Genomic DNA, 27586 nt, shown 5'->3' on the forward strand with positions numbered 1-27586 from the left:
GGCTCTCACTAGGCAGTGTATTTTGAAGGCAGTTAGGAATAAGGGTTAAGCGCTTAGGTCCTGGCACCTTTCTGACTGGATTTGAATCTTGACTCGGACTGTGTGGACTGTGTGCCCTTGGACATGCAAGCTTTTGCCACAATTTCATCTTCTTTAAGATGGGGATAATATGGTTTCTATTGCAGAGTTGTCATAAGAAGTAGAGAAGGTGATGTAGGTACAGCAGCATCAACTTTGGCAGTTACTGGCTCAGATACACTTAGTAATTTCTCCACTCTTCCCACCATGTCTGAGACCAGTTTGTTTGCGCCACCAAGTTGACTTTGTGTGCTGTTTGTTATTTTATCCATTTTTCTGCAGCAGTGAGAAATGGGAGCCTTCATTAGGCCATTATGTGATCTTGTTTAGAATACCTGGACTCTGCTCTGTCCTCTGAGCCTTTTGTACAGGATCCTGCTCGTTCTTTCTAGCTGGGGAATGTGTCCAGCCACCGTGGGGCAGGGAGATGCTCTTCAGATAATCCACCCGATTCAGTGTGAAACTGTAGCTTTCACTTCCGTTAGTGTTGGCACCTGTATTTACTCAATCTGGTACACCTCTTTTTTTTCCCCCCCTTAGTCTATTTCTACCTTTTCTTGGTCATAAGGAGTGAGAAAAGCATTGTCTGCTTTTGTCTGTTCCCCTTCTTTCAGACATGTGGATAGTGATGAGAAATCTCAGAATCTTATCAATGCATCACTATCATGTTTGGGAAACAGGGGATGCTTGCCTTGGCCACCAGGTATTTTCCTTTTCCTTTTAAAATTTTTAAGTTCTGTTTCCATGTTAGATTGCTCTTGTAATTTTATTAGTTTTGACTTTTTTCAAACAAATTTTGGGTGATGGCAATTTCAGTGTACTGTCTTAACCTAGGAGCCAACCCCTGAATACTTAATCCTGCCTGTGTAGTGGCTGTATGCTCCTCGTCTCTGTGGCAGAGCACTTAACACAGTCTGTGCATTTTCCTGTTCTCTGTTATTCTAAAGTAAGAACTACTGGCAGTGCCTCAAACTTTGTGTGCTATTGTTAGCAAAACACGGAAATAAAATTGCCTTAACTCCCTAAGATCTCCTGCAATAGAAGTTTGTCCTTTCTCATTTTTTCTTCTCTACCTATTTAAAATTTAATTTTTAAAATTGCTTAAACAGCTCTGCTTTCTTATTCTTTTTCTGTTTTTGTCGAAAAAAACCTTTTCTTCTCCACTCATCTCAAAATTCACCGTTCAAAAAAGATTTACAGTACTCACACTCTACCTCCAACAGCATTTCTCAAGTAAATGGGAGTACAGGGGTGACATCTGTAGTGCATGTTGTGGTGCCCCCCAAGTCTCCTTTTCAAGATCAAGACACCATTCCCTTGGCTGCTGGGAGGGTTGGAGGTTGAGGGTCTCAGCTCAATCCTTCTCTGGGAATTCTTTTTTTTTTTTTTTAGGTATTTATTTATTTATTCATGAAAGTCACAGAGAGAGAGGCAGAGACATAGGCAGAGGGAGAAGCAGGCTCCATGCAGAGAGCCTGATGTGGGACTCCATCCCAGGAGTCCAGCATCATGACCCAGGCTGAAAGCAGGTGCTCAACCTCTGAGCCACCTAGCCCCCTCCTTTTCTGGGAATTCCTTTTTTTTTTTTTTTTTTTCTGGGAATTCCTAACAGTTGACCAGAACCTCTTTGCCCAGGGTCACAGCCCCATGTTGAGGGATACAACATCCAGTGACCTATGGTTGTGGCTGGGCTGTTCTCTTGCTTCAAAGCAGGACAACCGTGAAGAGCCATCCCAGCTCCACAGCTCCTAGCAGTATCATGGCCACATTACAGATGGGTTTCTCCCTTGGCCCAGAACTGACTTCTAAGCACCTCACGGGTCCTGTTACAAAGAGTACCCCCTAATGAATCTCCCTCACAAATTTGAGCCTTGGGGGATCCCTGGGAGGCTCAGTGGCTAAGCACCTGCCTTCCGCCCGGGGCGTGATACTGGAGTCCCGGGATCGAGTCCCACATCAGGCTCCCTGCATGGAGCCTGCTTCTCCCTCTGCCTGTGTCTCTGCCTCTCTCTCTCTCTCTCTCTCTCTCTCTCTCTCTCTCTCTCTCTCTGTGTGTGTGTGTGTGTGTGTGTGTCTCATGAATAAATAAATAAATAATCTTAAAACAAAAACAAATTTGAGCCTTGGGATCTGTTTCCTGGGGAGCCCAACTTATGACAATGGCTTTTCTTCAGGTTTAAAATATAGGAATATCACAATATATGTATGTCCATGAAGAAAGAGAATTATAAAGCAAATGGAGCAAAACGTTAACAATTGGTGAACCTGGATGAAGAGTGAATTGGTGAACTAGTTCTTTGTATGATTCTTGCAGCAATTTTTCTGTAAGTTTGAAATTACTAGAAGATGGAAGTTTAAGAAATTAGGACGAGATGCTTGAAGGTGCTTAGGTGCAATTATGCTCCAAGACAGAGAAGTTGTTAAGGTTCCAAACTCATGATTCTGCAAAACTGAGATATAAAGATAATCACTGAGACTTCTATATCTTATCAATTCATTAGCCCACTGAGTATTTCCTTTGGTGGATGCATTTGTTTCTTTCTTTGTTTTTAAAAAGCTGCTTCTGTTAAGTAAATGACTTGATTTACTTACATTGCACCTGAAAGGACACAGTCGATACATAACAACGTTTATTAGATACTAAATAATAAGTGGAGCAATTTGGGAATTTACTAAGTTTGTGCAGCATTTCAATTCCAAAGTGTGTTCTTGCCTTGTTAATATCTGATGGCTTGAATGTCAGTTTGATATCTCATCTAAGAATTATCACAGGGTCTGTCAGTTCTGCTCTGCAGTATTTGAGTGATACAGGCTCAAAGAAATCTACAGCCTCTCTGGATGGTTTCCTCCCAGCACCTCCAAGCTTTGGTATCTAACCTCTCATCTTCAAATGACCTGATAGCATCACTGCCTCAGCGTCTTCACTTTTTCCCTTTGGGGTTTCACATTCGCACGCGAGTCCTCCAGGCTTGTGACTTCACCATCTCAACTGATAAATAGCTTATGATACCAAAGGGACTTCATTTCCACTAAGGAACTAAATGTGTATTCTCTCCTTTCATTTGCTTGTGAAAATCCAGAAATAAATCTTGTGTAATCGCCTAATTTAATTAAGCACACCTCACTTCCAGTGCTGGAGCTGGTGCTAAAAAAAATTCTCAATTTCCCATAGTCTCACTATGTTCTAACTGCCTTCCTTCTTGCCCCTAGAAGATTATTTAATATAGGTTTAGAACAGTGTAGCTATTCTAACCTAAAATGTGTGTCTAAATATTTAAGGTATTTTTTTCTTTCACAGTTCTTGCTATCCTTCAGTTCTCCTCACACTTTACTTCAATGTTGACTTCCTGCAATTGTTATTAATCTACCTTTATGATGTCTAAACCTAAGTCCGTATCACTTCAAGGATAATTTTGTTTCTGAATACTCAGAGAGTGATAATATAGTTTCTAATGAATCACATGAAAGTACATAGATAATCTAAGCTTCAAACCACTACTGTTTGCCAGTTTTCATTATAAAATCTCCAGCTCCGAATAAGCTCATTTTAATTATTCATTTTCTTTTTTTTTAATTATTCATTTTCATGTAAAGTTACAAGAAGATGAAAATTCAGAGCCGCAATTGCAAAGTTCTTATTCTTTCTTCAGTAAATTTGGCAAATATCATACTCCTCTTGCCCACCTAGTTCTTTCTGCTTGGGATAGTTTCTCATTCTATGTTTACAGGAATCCTAGTCATCCTTCAAAGCCTCGTTTGAATTTTACTTCATATCTGAGACACTTTCTGATTACTCTGATGCACACTGATTTTTTTTCCTCCTTAAAATGTCTATTCCTTCAGTTAATTAATTTAAGAAAGTTTGGCATGGTATTGTTTTCCTCAAATTGTTTCCCGTAATTCTGTATGTCAGACTTATCTCCCGAGTCAGGCTGTAAACTTTCTGAAGGTGAGGACCACCATGTCTGAAACCATTGGTTTCCAAGCGATTTTTCTTGCATAGCCCCTAAAATGATTTTGAAAAATTACATACCTCCTAATGCATTTTTAAGTTGACATGTGAAATTGTACCATAAGTAACTACAAAGGACAAAATTGAAAATATTGACATTAAAGACAAAAGAAAACAAAATGAAACAGTTCCATGAGCCTTCTCAACATATCTAAAGGAATCTCAACACCGTGTGATGGGTACCTTCCGCCATTCATTTGGAAAAAACACATGAAGTCTTTAACTATTGGAAGCTTTATGTCATTCCCTTTTCTCCTTGAAGTTGTATTTCTATTCCACATCCCTCGCAGGATTTCATCCTAATAGAATGTTGATGCCTGAAAGTCTTCTCTACATCAACTTTGTATATAAATTGAAATTATTTTTTTTACATTTTCTAGGACCAGAGGCTTTTAAGTAGTAAGAGAAAAATATTCTTTCTAGATTGATTTATCATTTTAGCACACAATTGATCAAAACCAAAACTATATAAGTGTATTACAAATTTTCATAAATACTCAGTAAACATAAAGAATATAATTTTATAGGAAATACATATTTCTATGAGATACATGGAACTGTTTGTTTACCCACCTATGAATATCACTTATTGCTGGAAGAGTAAGCAGGGTTCAGCATAAATTCTGTTTCTCTTTTTACATTTTAATAGATGGAAATACTGAGAAGACTTGTTCACATAAAATCGTAGGTGGGAATAGAAGGTTTTATATTATAACAATGTCAGTTCTATGAATTCCTTTTAGGTATTCCAGAATTATATAGTAATTTATTATAAAAATTGTTTTCATCTTTTGTCAGCTGTTGATTAGATCTGTCTTCAGTGTTGTTGAGAGCAAGACTTGGAAACAACCCACTTAGAAAAAGATTTGTTAAACAGTCCTTAGGAATGATGGACTTTCTCAACTGGGAATAATATCAAAAAAAACCTTTACTAAAAATTATCAGGTGACTATTAATTATACCAGTTACACTTTAACCCAATATACTCAGAAAGTGGGGAAAAAATATTGAGGTATACCTGTCAATATAATATTTTTGAGATAATTACTTTATAGTTTCATATGCTTTAAATATATTTCAGCAACTCTTCAAAAGTACAGAATTTGGTTCATTCCATTTTTGGAAAATAGTGACCATATTACCTAGTTGGCAGAGCCAGCCCTTATTGTCAAACAGTCAGCCAAATCAGACTTAAACTTTCTTTCGGAAAACATCTTACTTTATTTATTCAAAAAACATGTAAACTAGCATCACTGTGGTTGTGCTCACATTCCTGAATTCTTTTCCTAAGGGAGATGGCTAAGACATGGAGCCTTGTCATGTAAGTCTGTTGCATTGATGAGACAGGGTGCCCTGCCTCCCATGTTTGTGCTTGCTTTCTTTCCCCTTGTGGGACTTTCCTCAGAAATGATACATTCTTTGACAAGTTGGAGGATGAAAAGCACAGGACATTAAATGAAACTTGTCAACCATCCTGCTCCTCCATACTGTAGTGTATCTGGATACCAGACATCCCAGTATGGACCAAAATACCCTGTTACTTATGCCATACTTTGCCACTAAAAAAATATGCATAAAACAGGACAAATTTTAGAGCTTTACTTTGGGTTTTTCCTGCCTTGATTGAAGGAGGCTCCCCTATACCAGTCTTTACTACTGTTTGGCATTTAGAGGTTCTTATGCTCGTAGCATAAAGGAAGATGCACCCATAAGATGGGTAGAGGATGGGTCTTTCTTTGTAAAGTGGGAGGAAATAGATTATGAAAGGGGAGGAAGAAAGAACTAGTCTGATGTTTCCACACAGTCGCGTACCCAGACAGATGAGTTTTTTAGAAAGAATGTATATGTAAGTGGTGGGTCTGGACATTGATTCCTTTAAAACTATCTATGCCCATCTAGCCCTTGGGAAGTCTTTAAGTACCCCTAGTGGTGCACAAACACCAGTTTGAAGATAGCTCTCTTACGCTTATTGTTCCCAACAATATGCTGAGAGGTAGTTGGCAATAATACTTCGTTTACACAATCATAAAAGGAAGGAGGGGGGCCCGGGTGGCTCAGTCCGTTCAGCGTCTGACTTATTTCTGCCCAGGTCATGATCTCAGGGTCCTGAGATCAAACCCCACCATGGGCTCCACACTGGGTTTGGAGCCTGCTTGGGATTCTCTCTCTCCCTTTCCCTCTGACCTGTGCCTGCCCCAGGGGGAAAAAAAGAAAGGAAAATGGCAGATACAAAACCATTAAATTCGGTAAAAGCATACAAGCAAAAATATCTTTAATATCACTGGCAATTTCTTTTGTTCAAGATTCTTTAAATTTTGTTTAAACGTGCTTTCTCATCATATAGCCTATGTGTCATGTATGTGAACACATGAAATGTACAGTGCAGTAATAACATTCTTTTAAATATTAATTAGAATAATTCTAGTCATTCCTGCTTTGCTAAGGATAATTTTCAAACTCTATTTTCTACACTATGTGTGACCTTATTTAAAAAAAATGTTTCAAATAATAAAGCATAAAATTGTTGGTGGGAGAAAAGGCTAGAATTAGTTGTATTTTTTAAACCGGCCTGAATTTGTCAATTATTATGAAGGCATAATATTAAAATGACCGTTGGCAGATGATGTATATGTGGCAGACAAAATGGATTTTCAGAAGTAATTAGCTTAAAAATTGTGAGCTAACATGAAAACATTACTCTTTTTTGCCAAAGTGAAATCTTAGCTTTATGTTGTTGACAGAAAACGCTTCCAAGGCAGGATTGAAACAAGAGCAGTGCCAAGACATTCAGTTGCCTAGTGGAACCATGTTGTCCCAAGAAACACTACCAGTCAAGATTAATTCTTGGAAATCCACAGAGGTAAGTCATTGTAGCCATTTCCTGTTGCCGTTGTAACAAATTACCACCAGCCCAGTGCCTTAAATCAGCACAAGTATGCTATTTTACAGTTTTGTAGGTTGGAAGTCCTGACATAGGTCTCACTGGGTTAACATCAAGGTGTCTGCAGGCTGCATTTCTCTCTGGAGGCCCTGAGGGGAGAATTTGTTTCCTTGTCCTTTCCAGCTTTCCTGTGTTCTAAGAGAAACAGTGCTTGTTTGTCTTTCAAATTTGTTTCTGTTGTCTTCGTTATACACAGTTTTAAGTAAGAATAAGGCTAAATGATCAAAGTGTTCGTTATATAAAGCTGCTGCTTTTAAAAAATCTTACTTAAGAATTTTTTTTTATCCTACTATAATAAAGATCTCTTATTTTTTCTTCTAAATGAAATCTGTGTGCCCTCTAGAATTTTACTATAAGATAGGGGTCTTATGGTCTTTGCACTCCTGTGAGTAAACAGTATTTAATTTACTGAACAGTCCATCTTTCTCTCCTCATCTAAAAAAACCTTTTATTGTGAAATAATGATAGATATGGAGGAAGCTGCAGTAAATAGTACAGAGTCCCACGTATGGAGTACCCAGCTTCCCAGCTGCTGGCATCTTCTGTGATCATAATACACTATCGAAACAAGGAGATGGCTGTCAGTATGTTATTGCTGACCCACTACAGACCTTATTCAGCTTCTAAATTTTCAATTCAGTATTCAGTTTTATTTTTTTTTTTTAGAATCTTACTCTTATTTTATTTTTTAAAATTTTATTTAAATTCAATTTGCCAACATACAGTGTAACACTCAGTGTTCATTTCATCATTGGCCGTCCATCATGCCCATCACCCAGTTACCCCCTGCCAACCTCCGCCTTCTGCAACCCTGTTTTTTTCCCAGAGTAAGGAGTCTCTCATGGTTTGTCTTCCTCTTTAATTTTTTGCCACTCAGTATTCAGTTTTTTAACCTGCATTTAGGGACATCTGGGTGGCTCAGTGGTTGAGCATCTGCCTTTGGTTCAGGGCTTGATCCTGGAGTTCGGGAATCGAGTCCCACATTGAGTCCCACATCGGGCTCCTGCAAGGTGTCTGCTTTTCCTTCTGCCTTGTCTCTGTGTCTCTCATGAATAAATAAATAAAATCTTAAAAAAATAACCTGCATTTATGTGTGTGTGTGGAGGAGGGTTCCTATGCAGTTTTATTCTAAGTATAGGTTTGTGTAACCACACCAAAATCAAGATACAAAACTGTTACGTCCACACACAAGAGGTCTGTCCTGTTATTCACCCCGTCTCTTCCTCAACCGCCTCATCCCCTGACAACCACTAATCTTTTCTCCATCTCTATAGTTTTATTATTTCTAGAATGTATTTCTAGGAACAGATTCAGATAATACATAACCTTTTGAGATAGTTTGAGTTTTTGTTTTTTTTTCACTCAGCATAATACTCTTGAGAACCATTCAGGTTGTGAAGTTTTCCTATCTCTGGGATAAATGTCTATCTAAGAGTGTGATTGCTGGGGTGTGTGGTAAGTGCATACTAAATTTGGTAAGAGATTGTCAAACTGTTTTCTAGGCCTGTACCATTTCACATTCCCACCAGCAGTGTAATGAGAGATCCAGTTTCTCTGCATCCTCACTAACTTTGGCATTACCATTTTTATTTTAGCTATTCGAATAGGTTTGTAGTAGTATCTCACTGTGGTTCTATTTTTTTAAGATTATTCATTCATTCATTCATTCATTCATGAGAGATATACAGAGAGAGGGAGAGACACAGGCAGAGGGAGAAGCAGGCTCCCTGTAGGGAGCCTGATGCAGTACTCGATCCTGGGACCCTGGGATCACGCCCTGAGCCCAAGGCAGATCCTCAACCATTGAGCCACCCAGGCGTCTCTCACTGTGGTTTTAATTTGTGTTTCCCAAATAGCTAATGATGAGCATCCTTTCATGTATTCATTTGTAGCATCATAACCTCTCTTTGGTGAACTACATGTTCAGACCTTTTGCCTATTTTCTAATTGGACTGTGTATTACCACTGAAGGTTTGTTTGTTTGCTTTTAAGATTTATTTATTTATTTGAGAGAGAGCATGAGCTGGAGGGAGGAGCAGAAGAAGAGGGAGAAGCAGGCTCCTCACTGAGGAGGCAGCCTGGCATGAGGCTTGATCTCAGGACCCCCAGATCATGATCAGAACCAAAGGCAGATGCTTAACCGGCTGAGCCACCCAGGCGCCTCTACCATTGAGTTCTGAGAGTTCTTTGTATGTTCTGGATACTATTATGTTTCTATTCTTCATGCTTTCATCTTGTTTCTGAGCATGACCTCTGTCTTTAATTTTCACAATTGTATTTTCTCTTTCGTGGTTCTGTGTAAGGAAGGAAGATATCCCCAAATTGTGAACTTATAGACCCATCTTGACTGGAAATCTGTTCCACTCAGCTATACGCAGTTTTCTCATTTGTTCATTTGCTTTCTGTCTTACATGTGTTTCTCCTTCTAGAAGGAAAGCTCCTTGAGAGTAGAGACCATTTTAGTCTTATTCACTACTGAATCTTAATTTGCCACATTTTTGTTAATGAATAAATGATTGAATAGTAGACATTAACTTCCTTCTCTTCCTTCTTATAAAAGAGGTTTGTTTGGCCTCCTGCTCGGAGGGCTTGTTTAATGTTCCCTGCCACCACCACTGTTCCTATGAGAGTGGCTGGAATTATTTATTGACCTTCTGTTCCCAACACTTTCCACCACACCCTCCAACCCAGTTAGGTATGGATTTACCTGATTTTATAGCAACTTAGAAAAGTACATGAAATTAAAATGTCACTGTTCCTTAATTGCATAATAGCCCACAGACTGAAATTATGTAGATTATTTAAAAGATAATGACATTAAGTCAAAATTATTTTTAAATTTGAGATCATTTTTATTTGCTGCTGCTGGCTTCTAAGGAAGAAAATAGACTTGAATCATCTTACATGCTTTAGAACTTAACAAAGGCATAAAATGCCACCTAGCTTTTTTGTATCAGTCTTCAAATTCTCATTATTATTGTTTTTTCTTACTTGAGAGGAACCCACTGTAACTGATTTACACTCAACATCTTATATCAGTTAGTAAAAAAATGATGCCCTTCTTTCAAAACAAGTTTAAAGCTGGATTTTCCTTCTTCAATACATTACGATATCATGACACTATTCCATCATTCTATTGACAAACATCTCCTCTTATTACTGTCAGGAACGTTTGATGCAACCCAATATGTCCTCTTCAGAAATCTGCTTTTGTGACAGAAGACAACACCTACCAAGCTGAATAGTGAAATCTAATTGTTGTTGCCAAATGTATTACATCTACATTAAAATTCTCATGTTCTTAATACAGAATGAGAAAGAAAGAAGTGATACTGTTGATTGCTTAGGCAGATGAAGGGTGCTTAAAAATATCTTTTAAAAACTTTAAATAGAAATCTCTTTATTCTCTTTCTACAAATGAAAGAATGATCTAAAAGCAGTAAATAAAATTCTGAACAGAATAGGGCTTTCAAGAGCAGAACAGTGCTTGCTGGTGGTACTTTCAAAACCAAGGAAAGCCTGTAAATGTATGATACTTAGATACGGATATGTTTTCTGAGTACTGTACAGAATCTTTATTATTAAATTTGCTAATTAATAAAATTATATGTAGCTTTGACCACCTCAAAAGACCTTCCTCTTTTCCTGTTTAAGGAGATTCAACAATAAGGGTTATGATTTTTTTGGTCACAGTTGTTTCTATAGCAACAGATAGGGATGCTGTGAATTGGTTCACACAAAATTAAAGCTGACCAAAGCCTTCAATCTCGTTGTGAGTTGCTAAATTGCTAGTGATAGAAGATAAGTGTTTATTTCCTACTGCCTCTGTTTATTATTTTGCTAAATGAAGAGTAAACAGTTTTTATCCTCGGGCTTATTAGCATATCATTTATTATATTTGCAAAAATTTGAACTCATCAAAGCTGTTAGAGAAATGGAAATTATACCTATTCTAATCATGCTAATCCATCATCCCCTTACTTCTTTTCTGTGTCATTACTTTATGCTTAACAGTTCTTTTTTATTTTCATGTTTGTACTTTTATTCTTTTTAAGTTGGAAGATACTTACTGGAAAAAGTTTAAACAATATGAAAGGGTAAAGAATAAAAAACAAAGTTTCTGCTTACTTACCTATATACCTTCTGTTCCTTTCCTTGGAAGCATCCATTACTAACTAGGTTCTTAGAAATTTGAGAGTGAAATTTTCTGTGTCCATGCATTTCTTTTATCTAAATGGATTTGTTCAGTATATACTGCTATGCAGCATGCTTTGAACTAAGCAATACGTCTTGTAAATCTTTTTTTTTAAGATTTTATTTATTCATAGAGACAGAGACAGAGAGAGGCAGAGACACAGGCAGAGGGAGAAGCAGGCATCATACAGAGAGCCTGATGTGGGACTTGATCCAGGGTCTCCAGGATCACGCCCTGGGCTGCAGGCGGCGCTAAACCGCTGCGCCACCGGGGCTGCCCTTGTAAATCTTTTTATGTATAAACACAATTATTTAATGTATATTGTCCCAAATCTTTTTTCGCTAAACTATAGATTATGGATATCTTTCTCTATCAGTACGTATAGCTGTGCTGTAGTCTTGATGCATAAATGAATCTTTAAAAAAATTTTTTTAAAGATTTTATTTATTTATTCATGAGAGACACACAAAGAGAGAGGCAGAGACATAGGTAGAGGGAGAAGCAGGCTCCATGCAGAGAGCCTGATGTGGGACTTGATCTCAGGACTCTAGGATCATGCCCTGGGCCAAAGGCACTAAACTGCTGAGCTGCCCAGGGATCCCTAGATGTATAAAATGAATCTTTATTTCGCCATCCCCTGTTAGCAATCATTTAGGAATATTTTTATGTTTTTATCTTTTAAAAGCAACATTGTAATAATGGCTCTTATACATATTTTATATGATGCTGTCCTGGAAGTGCAATCACCAAAAGATTGTATTTATTTTTAGTTTTGAAAAATACTCTGATATTGTCCTCCCAAAAGTTACACAAATTTATGTCCACCAAAAGCATATCCCCCCATCTTCGCAAATACTGAATATTATCAAACTTGTACGTTTTTGCCAGTCTGCGAAGTGGGAAAAGTTTGTTTTACTTTGTTCCATGGTAATTATAGGTAAGATTGGAATAGCTTTTCATGCATTTATTGGGAATTTGTGTTTCTTTTTTTATTATTAACTCTATTCATGTCCTTTGCTCACTTTTTTTGCTTGGTTTCTCATCTTTTTCTTACCAGTTTCTATGAGCTATTTGGCTATTAAATGATTAGCCCATTGACTGTTTCTTTATCTTGTCTTTCATTTTCAATTTTTTTCATTTGATTTTTGACTTTATTTATGGCTTTTCTTTTTTTGCCTTTTGTGAAGAGAAAACACACCGCTCTTCCTTTGTTTCTTTTTTTCATCTCACACTCTGCTGTCACACTTCATTTCTGACACCAGAGATGTGGGCTTTCCACACACCAAGCTATTCTCTGCTACACCAGCTGGGTGTCCTGCCATTTATCTCAATTCTGACACTGTCTACCTGAAGATAGCATCAGATTTCACAGGCTAAATGCTCAGTCCACAAAGCTTCCCCTTCCCCGACCTTCCACATCAGATGCCAGTTGCAAGTCCGGAGTTGCTGCCTGTACTTCTGACCTACCACTATAAATTGGAGTTCCCATCACTCCTTCCTTGGGTTTGATCATTTGCTAGAACAGCTTACAGAACTCTTGGAAATATTTACTTAGAGTTACTGGTTTATTATATAACAAAGGATATGATGAAGAATGCAGATGAATTGCCAGATGAAATATACAGTCTGAGGCCTAAAAGTTTCCCAAGTGCAAGAGTTTCTGTCCCCATGAAGTTGAATTGTGTTATCCTCCTGGCATTCAGTACATGTATTCACCAACTAAGCTCATTGAACCCCAAGCATTGGGATCTTTATGGTGGCTTCATCACGTAGGTATGATTGATCATTTACTCCATCTCCAATATCTTCTGTCCTTCCAGGAGGATGGGGTATGAGGTTGAAAGTTCCAGGCTTCTAATCATGGTTTGGTCATTCTGGTGACTAGTCCCCATCCTGAAGCTATCTAGGCACTCATCAAGAGTCACTTCACAGAACAAAAGACACTCTGATCTCCCTGAAAATTCCAACAGATTTAGGAGCTCTGGTCAGGAATGGGGGTCAAAGACCAAATATTAGAATAAAAGATGCTCCTATTGCTCTTACACTGAGGAAATTACAAGAGTTTATGAGCTCTGTGCCAGGAACCATGGACAAAGACCAAATATATATTTATTATAAATCACAATATCACAGTCTTAAGTCTTCAATTTTTATTAAAAAGTAGTCAAACTTGCTTTTCTGTTATGGCCTCTAGGTTTTAAGTCATTTTTTTTAATTTTTATTTATTTTATGATAGTCACACACACACAGAGAGAGAGAGAGAGGCAGAGACACAGGCAGAGGGAGAAGCAGGCTCCATGCACCAGGAGCCCAACGTGGGATTCGATCCAGAGTCTCCAGATCGCGCCCTGGGCCAAAGGCAGGCGCCAAACCGCTGCGCCACCCAGGGATCCTGGTTTTAAGTCATTTTTAGAAAGACCTTTCATAGGGCACCTGGGTGGCTCAGTGGTTGAGCGCCTGCCTTTGGCTCAGGTCATGATCCTAGGGTCTTGGGATTGAGTCCCACATCAGGCTCCACACAAGGAGCCTGCTTCTGTCTCTGCCTATGTCTCTCCCTCTCTGTGTGTATCTCTCATGAATAAATAAATTAAATACTAAAAAAAAAATAGACCTCTGTAGTCTAAGACTTTAATAAATATCACCCTGGATTTGTATTTATTTATTTTTAAAAATATTTATTTATTTATTTTGGAGAGAGAGAGTGGGGGAGAAAGGGGCACAGAGAGAAGGTGAGGGAGTCCCAGGAAGACTCTGCGCTGAGCATGGAGCCTGAGGTGGGGCTCGGTCTCAAGATCCCAAGGTCAGATTCTGAGCCAAAACCAAAAGTCAAATGCTTAACACCAAGAGTTGAACGCTTAACTGACTGCACCACCCAGGTACCCTGCCCTGGTTTTTGTTTTTGTTTTTTTTAAATCTTAACAAGCTATTTTTTAGATCAGTTTTAGACTCAAGCAGGAGTGGGAAGTAGGAGACTTTACATATACCCCATGAATACCCCCACCTGCCTCTGCCCCCGTATGACCTTCCTCACAATAACAACCACACCAGAGTGATACATTTGTTATAATCATTAAACCTAAATCAACACTCATTACTATCCAAAGACCATAGTTTACATTAGGATTCACTCTTGATGTTGTGTATTTTATAGATTTTGACAAATGTATACTGTTCTATATCTAGTTATAGCATCACAGAGAATAGTTTCATTGTACTAAAATCCTCTGTGCTCCATCTATTCGTTCCTCCTGCTAATAACCCCTGGCAACCACTGATCCTTTTACTGTCTCCTTAGTTTTACCTTTTCCAAAAAGTCATATGGTTGGAATCATACATTATGTAGCCTTTTTGAACTGCTTCTTTCATTTAGTATACCTTTAAGATTCCTCTATGTCTCTTTAAGGCTTGATAGCTCATTTCTTTTTAATGTTGAATAATATGCCATTGTCTGGATATAAAGTTCATTAACCCATTCACATCCTGAAAGACATCTTATTGCTTCCAACTTATGGAAATTATGAATAAAGTTACTGTGAACAATTGTGTGCAGGTTTCTGTGTGGACATAAATTTTCAGCTCCTTTATGTAAATACCAAGGAGTGTAATTACCAGGTTTTATGATAAACATATGTTTAATTTTGTAAAAAACTACCCTACCTCTTTAATGCTTTAATTTTTAAAATATATTTAAGTGTTATCCATGAAGAATTTATTTGATGAATGGAGAGTGGTAAAGATCCACCTTTTAAATTGTATTTTTACAAATGATAATCAATTGTCTCAATGTCATTTGTTGAACAATCCATCTTTTTCCATTGACTTAAATTGTGGCTTCTATCACATAATAAATTCCCATTTATGCTTAGGTCTATTCCCGGATTTTCCATTTGTTTATATTAAAGATGTGCCATTTTAAAGATTAGCTGTAATATTTAAAAAAAGGAAAGAAAAGGTTACTCATAAAGGGAGAGGGGAATAAGGTGGAAAGGAGAAATAGAAGCTAGACTTCTTAGATTTGTCATTGGAATCCTGGAAATATTTTTGCATTATCATAAAACAAGATTATACTAAATAAAACAATCCTTTAAAACGTAACATAAAATTAAACAAATGTTCCTACATTCAGTTGGTATTTTTATTCTAAGACATTGGTATTTTTGACCTGAGATTATTGTGAGTATAATGTGGAATGAATCAAATGAATAATTGTGTGATACTCCTATTTGTATCATCTTTGGTATCCTTGAGAACTAGGATTCTCAACATGGGGGAAAGGAGATATGAATGTAAGATGGAAGAGATTATCATCACCTAATAGACCTGAATTGGATTGAGATTATATCAGTATAAACTCATGAGAAATCTTACTTGAAATTTTTGGGGAAAATAAACAAACTTCTAAATTATTCATAGGTCAAAGGGGAAGTCTCAGAGAAAAATTTACAATACATAGAACTGAATGAGAAGGGAGCACAACATATCAAAATACATGAGACACAGGTGAAATAGTGATGAGAGGGAAATTTATAGCACTAAGTGATTAAATTAGAAAGAGGAAAGGTATAAAATCAATAATCTAAGTTTCTTTTAACAAAAACTAAGAAAAGCAAAATAAACCTACATGAAACAGAAGAAAGAAAATAATAAAGAACAGAAATTAATGAAATTGAAAGCAAGAAAACTGTTAACAGAGAAAATGAATGACACAAAAAGCTAATTCTTTGAAAAATACAAAACTTACAAACCTCTAGCATGACTGACAAAGAAAGAAGACCCAAATCACCAATATCAAGATGAAATGGGATATTACTGCAGTTCCTGTAGATATAAAAGGACAGTAAAGAATTACTGCCAATGACTTTATGCTCATAATTTGACAATTTAGAAGAAATAGAACAAATTCTCAGTGCAAACTACCAAAATTCAAAGAAGATGAAAAAGAACCTGAATAGTTCTATAACCATTTTTTAAAAGGAATTTGTAATATAAATCCCTGAAAAATAAATCTCTAGGCCCAGATGGTTTTACTGAAGAATTCTATCAAATGTTTAAATAAGAATTGACACTATTTTCACACAAATGTCTTTCAAAAAATGGGAGGGAATAGTTCCCAGTTCATCTTACGAAGCAAGTATTATTTGCTACCAACCTCAAAAAAAAAAAAAAAAAGACAGTACAAAATAAAAACCACAGACCATTAGCTCTCATGAAATTAGATGAAAAAATCCTCAAAAAATTATCCAGTTGAATCCAGCAATGTATTTAAAAAGTTACATACCAGGTCCAAGTAAAATTTAATCTAAGTGTAATTCAACATTTGAGGGCCAATCAGTGCAATTCATCATATCAATAAATTAAAGAAGAGAAATCATAGGATTTTGTCAATTGATGCAGAAAAGCATTTATTAACAAAATTCAAACCTATTTCTGTTTAAAACTCAACAACTAGACATATGGAATTTCCTTAAACTGATAAAGATTTTATCTACACAAAACGATAATAGCATCATTTTTCACAGTGAATACTTTCAAGTTCAGGAACAAGGCCAGGACTTATTCAGAATAGCACTGGAAGTTCTAGCCACTGCAATAAGAAAAGGTATGTAAAATGTAGAGAAGAAAATAAAATTGTCCTTATTAACAAATTGTTTGCATAGAAAATCTCAAAGAGATGACAAAAACAAACCAACCTCAAGTAGCTGTGTGGCTGAGTCAGTTGAGTGTCTGACTCTTGGTTTTGGCTCAGGTCATGATCTTGTGGTCATGGGATTGAGCCCCATGTAGAGCTCTGCACTCAGCACACAGTCTGCCTCAGATTCTCTCTCCCTCTCCCTCCACTCCTTCCCCTGCATGTGTGTGCTCTATCTCTCTAAAATAAATAAATAAATCTTAGGAAAAAACAAACCTCATAGAACCAGCAAGCGAATTCAGCAGAGTTGTAGGATATTAAGATCAACATTCATAAATGAGTTGCATTTTTATATACTAGTAGTAAACATGTGGAAACTGAAATTAAGACACATGCAATTTGCAGTTACTGCTCCAGAATGAAATCTTTAGGCAACAAAATATGTATAGAATCAGTGTGCTGAAAATTATAAAATACATAAAATTAATGATAAAATACTGATGAAAGAACTTAAAGACCACCCAAACATACCATGTTCATGGATTGAAAGACTTATCATAGTAAAGATGCTCCCAATTACTTATATGTTGAATGCAATTCCTATCAAAATTCTAGCAGTTTTCTTTTTGATACAGAGATAATAAGCTTATAAAGTTTATATGGAAAGGCACAGGTCCTAAAATAGCTAAGACCATCTTGAAAAAGAATAAAGTGGAACTGATAACTCTGCTTGATATTAAGCCTACTGCATAGCTACTTACTCAAGAGAGTGTGATACTGGTGGAGAGATAGATATTTAGGTCAGTAGAACAGGATAGAGAACCAAGAAATAGACCCACACATATATGGCAAATTGGCTTTTAACAGAGGAACAAAAGGAATTCAATGGAGGAAGGATAATCTTTTCAACAAATGATATTAAAGCAATTGGACATTCACAGGCAAAACCATGAACTTTAAATCTCATGTAGGAATTCAAGTGGATCATGGACTTAAATGTAAAACTATAAAACTTTTTAAAAATACTGGATAAAAATCTTCATAATCTAAGGCTGCCCAAAAACATGATCCCTAAAAGAAAAATAAAAGTTAGACATCCTCACACAAGGGTATAAAAACAAGTTACAGCCTAGGAGAAAATATTTGTAACCCACATATCCAGCGAAGGACTAATACCTAGAGCATAAAAAATAAAAAACTAAAGAATTCTCAGTGTTCCTAACTGGTTCAGTTGGTAGAACAGGTGAGTCTTCATCTCAAATTCATGAGTTTAAGCCCCACATTGGGTGTGGAACCTCCTTTTAAAAATTAAAAAAAAAAAAAATCTCAAAACCTAACAGTTAAAAACCAAGCCACCCAATTAGAAAATGGACAGATGACAAGAACAATCTCTTCAGCAAATGGAGAAGGCAAATAAGCACATGAAAAGATGTTCAACATCGTTACCTATTATGAATATGTAATTTAAACAAGTAATGAAATATCAAAATGGCTAAAATAAAAAATAATGACAACACCAAATGCTGGCAAATGTGTGGAGAAATTGGATCACTCAAATATTATTAGTGGAAATGTAAAAGTGTAGGGCTACTCTGGAAAATAGTTTGGCAGTGTCTTTTATAAAACTAAACATGCAACTACCATACAACCCAGAAATTGAATTCTTAGGCATCTATCCCAGTGATATGAAAATTTATTTTCATACAAAAACCTGTAAGGTTTTTTATTTTTTTATTTTTTTTATTTTTTTCCTGTGAGGTTTTTTATTCACAGTGTTCACAGCAGCTTTATTTATAATAACCAAAATCTGGAAACCATCCCGATTTCCTTTGACACATTAAACAAAATGTGATACGTTTATACCATGGATACTACGCAGCAATCAGCAATAAAAAGGAACCATTATTAATACATGAAATAACTTGGATGAATCCCTGGGAATTATGCCAGGGGAAAAAAGCCAATTCCAAAAGGTTACATCCTGTATGATTCCATTTATGTAACATTCTTCAAATGTCAGAATTATAGAAATGGAGAACAGATTAGTAGTTGTGGGGGGCAGGCTATGGCAATAAAGTATCAGAAAGGATCTTTATTATGATGGAAATGTTCTCTATTTTGACATTATCAATGTCAATATCCTGGATAATATTGTACTACAATTTTTAAGATGTTACCTTTAGGAAAAACTAGGTAAAGGATATACAGGATCACTCTGTATTATTTCTTACAACTGATTGTGAATCTACAATGGTTTCAAAATAAAAGTTGAATTATGAAAAGTGGAAAATTGCTTGGAAATGGTTTGGCAATTTCAATAAAGTTAAAAGTTAACCTATGCGGGATCCCTGGGTGGCGCAGCGGTTTGGCGCCTGCCTTTGGCCCAGGGCGCGATCCTGGAGGCCCGGGATCGAGTCCCACGTCAGGCTCCCGGTGCATGGAGCCTGCCTCTCTCTCTGCCTGTGTCTCTGCCTCTCTCTCTCTCTCTGTGTGTGTGACTATCATAAATAAATAAAAATTAAAAAAAATTAAAAAAAAAGTTAACCTATGCTACGACCTAGCCGATCTACTTCTGTATAAATATCCAGGAGTAATGAACAAATATGGACAAATGAAAAGATTTCTATAAGAATGTTCATAGTAACCTTATTCATATCATAGTAACTGAAATTTGGAAACAATCCAAATGTCCATATTGGAGGAGAATGGATAAACAAATTGTGGCATGTTCATACAATGGAATACTTCTTTTTTTTTAATTTTTTTTATTTATTTATGATAGTCACAGAGAGAGAGAGAGAGAGAGAGACGCAGAGACATAGGCAGAGGGAGAAGCAGGCTCCATGCACCGGGAGCCCGATGTGGGACTCGATCCTGGGTCCCCAGGATCGCGCCTTTGGCCAAAGGCAGGCGCCAAACCGCTGCGCCACCCAGGGATCCCTGGAATACTTCTTATAAAAAAAAAGTATCTGATTACACTCAAAATATGGATGAATCTCACAAACATGTTAAACAATGGGAATCAGATACAAAAGCCTACGTAGTGGGATCCCTGGGTGGCGCAGCGGTTTGGCGCCTGCCTTTGGCCCAGGGCGCGATCCTGGAGACCCGGGATCGAATCCCACATCAGGCTCCCGGTGCGTGAAGCCTGCTTCTCCCTCTGCCTGTGTCTCTGCCTCTCTCTCTCTCTCTCTCTCTCTCTCTCTCTCTGACTATCATAAATAAATAAATAAATTAAAAATAAAAAAAAAAGCCTACGTAGTATATGTTTACATTCATAGGAAGCTCAAGAACAGGCAATCTTATTGATTTATGGTGGAAGGAAGAATACTGTGTACTGGTGGTGAAGGAATGGTATCAACTGGAAAAGAGCTTGAGGGAACTTTCTGGAGTGACAGAAAAGTGGCTACATAGGTATACACATCATGTTAAAACTTATTGAGCTCTGCACTTGAGGTTAATGTACTCTATGTTAATTACACCTTAAATAAATACTGCAGAACAAATCTCTCTTCATGGGGGATATAAGACATGTCAACCCATCCCACTGTGGAGACTTTATTTGAATCCTCTTGTAAGCTACAGAAAAACCTATTTATGGCACTTAGGAGAAATTGGAAAGATAGATTTGTAATGACATTAAGGAGTTGTAAAGTTTCTAGGCGTAAAATAATAATTATTATATTAAAGAATTTTTGTCATGTAGAGAGATACACCAAAATAAGTGATATAGCTAGGATTTACTTCACAGTAAAACAGATGAAGAGTAATAGGATATAAATGAAACAAGACTGGCCATGCATTGATTTGTTGTTTAACCTACATGATTGGATTATCATCTATTTTTTTTTACTCCATGATAAAAAGTTAAAGTTTTAAAATATGAATAAAAGATATACACAGGTAGCTTTATTATAACCAGTAAAACAGAAAAATTGGCTTCTGAGATTGTATGCTCTAAGGATGCTCAAAGGGTGATAGAGACAGTTAATGCCTCAAACAGAATCATTGCTTACCTGCACCAGCTGTCTTCATCAGGGAGTGAGGAAGGGTAGAAAACCATCATGTACTAGTGTATAGCTAACTTACATTTGAGTTCTTTCAGTTAAAATGTGTTTATGTTAGCATATATAGACACATTGTGTCTCAATAAATTGTCCATCTACTTTAACAAATTGAAGCAGTAGGATTAATTTTTTTTTCAAACTTCGTGTGCTCTCCTGTTTTCTTTAAGGACCTGATGTTATTTTATGAGGATGACCCAAAGCCACTTTTGCCGACAGTCCCTCCTTCCATTATCTCATCAACTATATCATCAGAAGGGCCAGCAGACGTTTGTAACCTCTGGGATGCAGGTAAATTCAATTCTTTAGAATTTCATTGATGACATTTAGGAGTTGTGAAGGTTACTCAGAAACATGAATAAGAAACATTGGGCAGGAATTGCTTTTCATCAGATTTTATTTTGTGAAATATGGCAGCAGTGGTTTTAATTTAACTTTGATAATTAGGGATGGGACCAACATGGATGAATTCAACCCACACATGATCCTGTAATCTTATTTTACCATTTGTTTCAATGTTTTTTTCCCCTTTATTTTGCTTTTTTTTTCATTGTTTCGAAAATTATTAACTGCAAACCTCAAATCTCTTGTGAATGGTTTAAAATGCAGAAAAATTAGGGTTCATTTTTTTCATTTCTATTAACTTCTCTTTGATAAAGTTTAAATTATGACATTTTTCATAAGCAAGCATTAGATGAAAATGTGAAAAACAAGATGCATAGCATCCCACAAATTGGCTAATCACCTCTTGAATAATTAGTGTTAGAGAAGGTACAGTATAAAATGATACAAACTGGCCTCCAGTGAATTACATTATCAAATTCAAACTGGGCTCTGCTGCTACTCAGTTTCTGATTGATTCACGGTGGAGCCACTTCATACTGTCTCTATTCTTCAGGAACTCTCAATTTTTAATACATTCTTCCTCTTGCTTTTCTCAAAAAATAGGACTCAAGACCCTCTGCCAAGATGAGAATGAAACATTCTCATTAGTATCGTTCATCCCCTCATTTATCTTTGCTTTTATATTCATCCAAGCATCCTTTCCCTCACTGCAGAGGTGGCTCCTTATGTTCTGAGTTTCATCTTCTCCCTCATCTTTGGGCCACGCGCTGTGATTTTCTCCATATATAGATCCCCAATATCCAAAATATAAAAACTGTAGTTGATTAGAATAGATTTATTTTACAGGTTCACGTTTATATAATTTTCTTATAAAGCTAGTCATGAGAATTATGAGGAGGATATTTCAATAAACACGGAACACGAAGTTGTGGGTTATGGTGATATTTGGAGTACAAGGATGGTATTACTCACATGGATAATTAGTTATAAGTGGTTACCATTTTTAAGACAGCTTGCTCTGTATTCTTAGAATACACTTTATGTAAACTGATCCAGATCCAGAAGCTTGAAAGAAGAATGGTAAGGAAAACGTTTTTTGTGATCTAATATCCCCTCATATACCCCCTCCAACATTTTTAAAATAGACTTCATCTTTTTAAAGCAGTTTTAGGTTCAGAGTAAAATTGAGTGGAAGGTACAGAGATTTCCCTGTATGCCCCTGCCCCCAAACAAGCAGAACCTCCCCCCCTACCAACATCTCATATTTGTTGCCATTCGCAAACCTACATTAACGCTTTATTATCACCCAAAGACCATAGTTTACATTAGCGTTCACTCTTGATGTTGTATGTTCTGTGGGTTTTGACAAGTGTCATAAAGACATGTATCTACCACTATAGTATCATACAGAGTATTTCACTGCCTACAAAACTTCTGTACTCTGCCTGCCATCCCTCCCTTCCTCCTAACCCCTGGCAACCACTGATATTTTAACTGTCTCCATAGTTTTGCCTTTTCCAGAAAGTCATATTGTTGGAATCATACAGGAGGTAGCCTTTTCTGACTGACTTCTTTTATTCAGTAACATGCATTTAAAGCTCCTCTGTGTCTTTTCATGGTTTGATAGTCCATCTCTTTGTAGTGCTGAATCTGCTAGGATCTACTAGGGTATTTATCCATTCACCTGCTGAAGAACATCTTGGTTGTGTCTAAGTTTTGGCAATTATAAATAAAGTTGCTGCAAACATCCATGTGTGTGTTTTTGTGTGGAAATAAGTTTCCCCTGCCAACTTTATAATACAAGTGAAATGGAATATAAATGAGCCTAAGAGGCAGGCCTTATGAGGAAAAAAGTCACAAAACATGTTACTTGGTTGGAACTCATCTTAATTGAAGGAGTTTTTCCTATTTTTGAGTCTTCCTCCCGCCCCCTGCCCCATCTTTCCTTCACACCAATCTCAAAGATATCTTGCTAAAGTGCAGCCCTAAGCATTTCACTTCCCAGCTTAAAAATTTTCCACAGTTTTCCACTGCCAATGGTATGTCTAATTTTTTTATACTGTCATATGAGACTTTTCATGGCCTGATCCCAGCCAACCTTTGTGACCTCGTCACCCAATACTGCCAGTGTTCACAATGCTCTACAACATTCTATTACCTGTATAATTTCTTCTCCTTAGAAAGTCTTTGTTCCAGTTACTTTGGCTGTGTAACACATTGCTCTAAAACTTTGTGGCATAAAATAACCATTTATTCTGTTCATGGATTCTCTGGGTCAGGAATTAGGACAGGGCACAGTGGGGATGACTTATCTCTGCCCCATGACGTATGTTTGGGCCTCAGCCCGAGGACACAAAGGCTGGGAACGGGAATCATCTGAAGGCTCGGGAATCATCTGAAGGTTCGTTCACTTATATGTCTGGTAGTTGGTGCCCACTATCAGCTGGGGGCCTCAGTTTCTCTCCACATGAGCCTCTTAGTGTGGTCTCTCCACATGGGCTAGTTTGGGCTTTCTCACCGCATGGTGGCTGGATTCCAAGGATGAGCATCCTGTAAAAGAAAGGACCAAGCAGAAGCTGAATGATCTCAAAAATCATGCTGTGATACTTCCTTCCCATTCAGTTCATCAAAGCAATCACAAAATCTTGCCCAAGTTCGAGGGGAGGGAATGTAGACCCCCACCCATCTATGGACAAGTGTCAATGTCATATTGAAAGAAAAGCATAAGGGATGGTGTGTGTGTTAGTACAGGCATCTTTGGAAAACACAATCTGCCACAGTCCTCCATCAAATTATGGATGCTTGACAAAATCCTATTCAAACAGGGAGGCCTGGCTCAAATGTCACAACTGCTATAAAATCTTTTCTACATACCAGTTTTTCCTTTCACTATGTTCCCATCGGACTTTGCCTAAAACCTTAGATTCAAATTTATAGTTGTGTACCATTTTATAAGTTTGATTTATTTGTAATTATATAAGTAATAAGTGAATATACTCTTATTTTTTTAAGTTTTTTTTAAAATTTTTATTTATTTATGATAGTCAGAGAGAGAGAGAGAGAGAGAGAGAGACAGGCAGGCAGAGACATAGGCAGAGGGAGAAGCAGGCTCCATGAACCGGGAGCCCAACGTAGGATTCGATCCCGGGTCTCCAGGATCGCGCCCTGGGCCAGAGGCAGGCGCTAAACCGCTGCGCCACCCAGGGATCCCAATATACTCTTATTTTTAAAATTCAAGCAATATAGAGTCAAAATCCTCCTTGACTGTCCCTTACTCCAACACAGTTCCCTCACCAGAGTTAACTGTTATTATCAATTTGTTAATTACTCTCCAGGTCTTTCTCTGTGCATATACATCTGTACGTGTATCCTTAAAAGTTTGTAGAACTGACTTAATTTTGCTTTAGAATGTTGTTCTGTATTTTTCTGAAACTTTTTCTTTTTTTCTTTTTCTGAAACTTTTTTTTTTTTTAATTTTTTTTTTTTTATTTATTTATGATAGTCACACACAGAGAGAGAAAGAGGCAGAGACACAGGCAGAGGGAGAAGCAGGCTCCACGCACCAGGAGCCCGACGTGGGACTCGATCCCGGGTCCCCAGGATCGTGCCCTGGGCCAAAGGCAGGCGCCAAACCGCTGCGCCACCCAGGGATCCCTCTTTTTCTGAAACTTTTTAAAGCAGTATCACTTGGTGAGCCTTCAGTGTATTCAGTCAGTATTTAGAGATTTACCATATATTTTTTTAACTCCTACATTGCCTGGATATTATAGTTTATTTCCCTGCTAATAGACAGTGTTTTTATATTTTTCACTATTACAAATGGTGCTCAGTGAATAGCTCTGTGCATATATGTGAGTGTTTCTTTAGGGTGGATTCCTAGAAATAGAATCCCTGGGTCATAACATATGCCCATTTTCATTTTGCCAAATAGCCCTTCAAAATATCAATACCAATTTACATCGTCTTGCAGTTTATGAGTACTTATTCACTCATACCCTCACTGGCACTTGATATTTTTCAAGTCTTACATTTTTATCACTTTGGAAAAGGTTGCATTGCATGGTAGGTATAATTTGCATATTTCCATGTATTAACTGGGTATTTTTATTTCTTCTTCTGTGCATTGCCTGCTTATATCCTTAGTCTGTTTTTCTTTTGGATTGTGTGTTGTGTTTATTTAAATTAAATGATTTTGTAACATTTTTATATATTTTGTTAACCTTAAGAATAAAAACTGCCTGTTATTTCACCAGCAAAAATGGGGCTATTTGGGAATAAAAGAATTTCAATCCAGGACAAACAAGTGGTGGCAAAACCTAGGTGAGTTCGAGGAACAAAGGAAAGGTACACTTTTTTAAGGAGAAAAGGGATAGTTGGGAAGGCCGTTATAGGCTAAAAGTCCACTGGAATCATTTGAAAGTTCCAAGTATGGTGGCTTCTCATTGACTGAGCTGTTGTTGGGAGGGGAAGAGAATCAAGAAAGTGTCTCTTCCTTCACCAAAATGTATGTGTAGTATGCATATGCAAGGTCAAGGTCTCTTCGTGTTGCATCTGCAATTGACTAGAATGGTAGGGCAAGAGCTCCCCTGAGGAAACCTTCAGACTTCATTTTAGTGAAGGTCCCCATTACTAATTTTCACAGTTACTAATCCTTTTCTGTTGCTTATGTTGCAAATATCATCTTCTAGGCTATGAATTGTCTTTCAGATTTCTTTATAGGTTTTTGTTTTGTTGTTTTTATAGAAGTTTTATGTAGTTTATAGTATTTTTATTTCCCTTCAGAGCTTTTGTTTTTGTAAATTTATTTTATATTGAAGTATAATTAATATACAGTGTTATATAAGTTTCAGGTGTATAAGATAATGATCCAACAATTCTGTACACTACTCAGGAATGCTCACCAGGATAAGTATAGTCCCCATCTGTTACCAGAAAGCATTATTACAATCTTATTGACTGTATTTCCTGTGCTGTACTTTTCCACTCCATGACGTTTATTTTATAACTAGAGATTTGTACCTCTTAATCCCCTTTATCTATTCCATCCCCCTACTCACCTCCCCTCTGGCAACCACCAGTTCTCTGTATTTAAAAGTCTGTTTTTTTGTTTGTCTCTCTGTTTTTTGTTTGCTCCTTTGTTTCATTTCTTAGATTACACATATGAGTTAAATCATATGGTATTTGTCTTTTTGGGGGTCTTTCAAAAGAAGGCATCCAGATGGCCAACAGACACATGAAAAGATGATCAACATCGGTAATCATCAGGGAAATGCAAATCAAACTCACAATGAGCTATCACTTCACACCTGTCACAATGGCTAGAATAAAAAAGACACGAAATAACAAGTGTTGGCAAGGATGTGGAGTAAAAGGAACCCCTGTGCACTGTTGGGGGGGAATGTAAATTGGTGCAGCCACTGTAGAAATCAATATGGAGGTTCCTCAAAAAATTAAAAATAGAAATGCCATATGATCCAGTAATTCCACTACTGGTATCCACCCAAAGAAAACAAAAATAGTAATTCAAAAAGACAATTGCATCCCTATGTTTACTGCAGTATTATCTGCAATGTTCAAGATATGGAAGCAACCAAAGGGTCTATTGATAAATGAATAGATAAAGTAGATGTGGTATATTAGAATGTATCTACTCTGCTCTACTATCATCAGTACCATGTCAAGTTTTTTTGTATTGTGAAAAGTTTGGGAACATACTTATATAAGCCTCCTGCTTCTTATGGACAAGAGTTACTCTAGGACATATCTTTAGAAGTGAAATTGCTGATCATTCAGTATGAGCATCTTCAAATTTACTAGATAATGCGGAATTGTGTTCCAGAGTTTTAGTTGTCCCCATGTCCTCACCAACCCTACATATTGTCGTTTTTGGAAAAAGAAATTGCCAATAATATTGAGTGAGAATTAGTACAATATTTGTACTAAAGTGGGATTTTTAAAATTATGAGATGGAGCATATTTTCATATTTGTATGGTTCATTCATGTTACCTCATTTGTAAAATGTCTGTTCATGTCTTTTGGCCATTTTTCTATTTGATTTGGTTTTTTTCTTAATTGATTTGTAGGAATTCTTCATCTATTCTGGAAGCTAAACATTTCATTTTTTTAGTCCCAGTTTGGGACTTGTCTTTTCACTTTGTAAGGAATCTTTTGAATAAGAGATAGTCTCAATTTTAATAAGGTAGGATTTTATTCTTTATGGGTTGTACTTTTTGTATCTTGTTATTTTTTAAGATTTTTTTTTCTTGTCTCAAGACCATATAGCCTACTTCTATCAAGGCTAAAATTTTCCTAGTTTTGCTT

The 27586-nt window shown here is 36.9% G+C and overlaps 1 protein-coding gene across 1 annotated transcript in view; it reads left to right on the forward strand.

Moving 5' to 3' along the window:
* The window catches only part of ENTHD1 (ENTH domain containing 1), a 101162-nt gene that overhangs the window by 31727 nt on the left and 41849 nt on the right, over positions 1–27586 (forward strand). The window contains exons 3-4 of the mRNA XM_055327816.1: positions 6832–6950; positions 21090–21210. Of these exons, the coding sequence (XP_055183791.1) occupies positions 6832–6950; positions 21090–21210 (240 nt within the window). The remainder of the gene's footprint in view (positions 1–6831; positions 6951–21089; positions 21211–27586) is intronic.

This window comes from Nyctereutes procyonoides, unplaced genomic scaffold (genome assembly GCF_905146905.1).
Source record: "Nyctereutes procyonoides isolate TBG_1078 unplaced genomic scaffold, NYPRO_anot_genome, whole genome shotgun sequence".
Classification (NCBI taxonomy): Eukaryota; Metazoa; Chordata; class Mammalia; order Carnivora; family Canidae; genus Nyctereutes; species Nyctereutes procyonoides.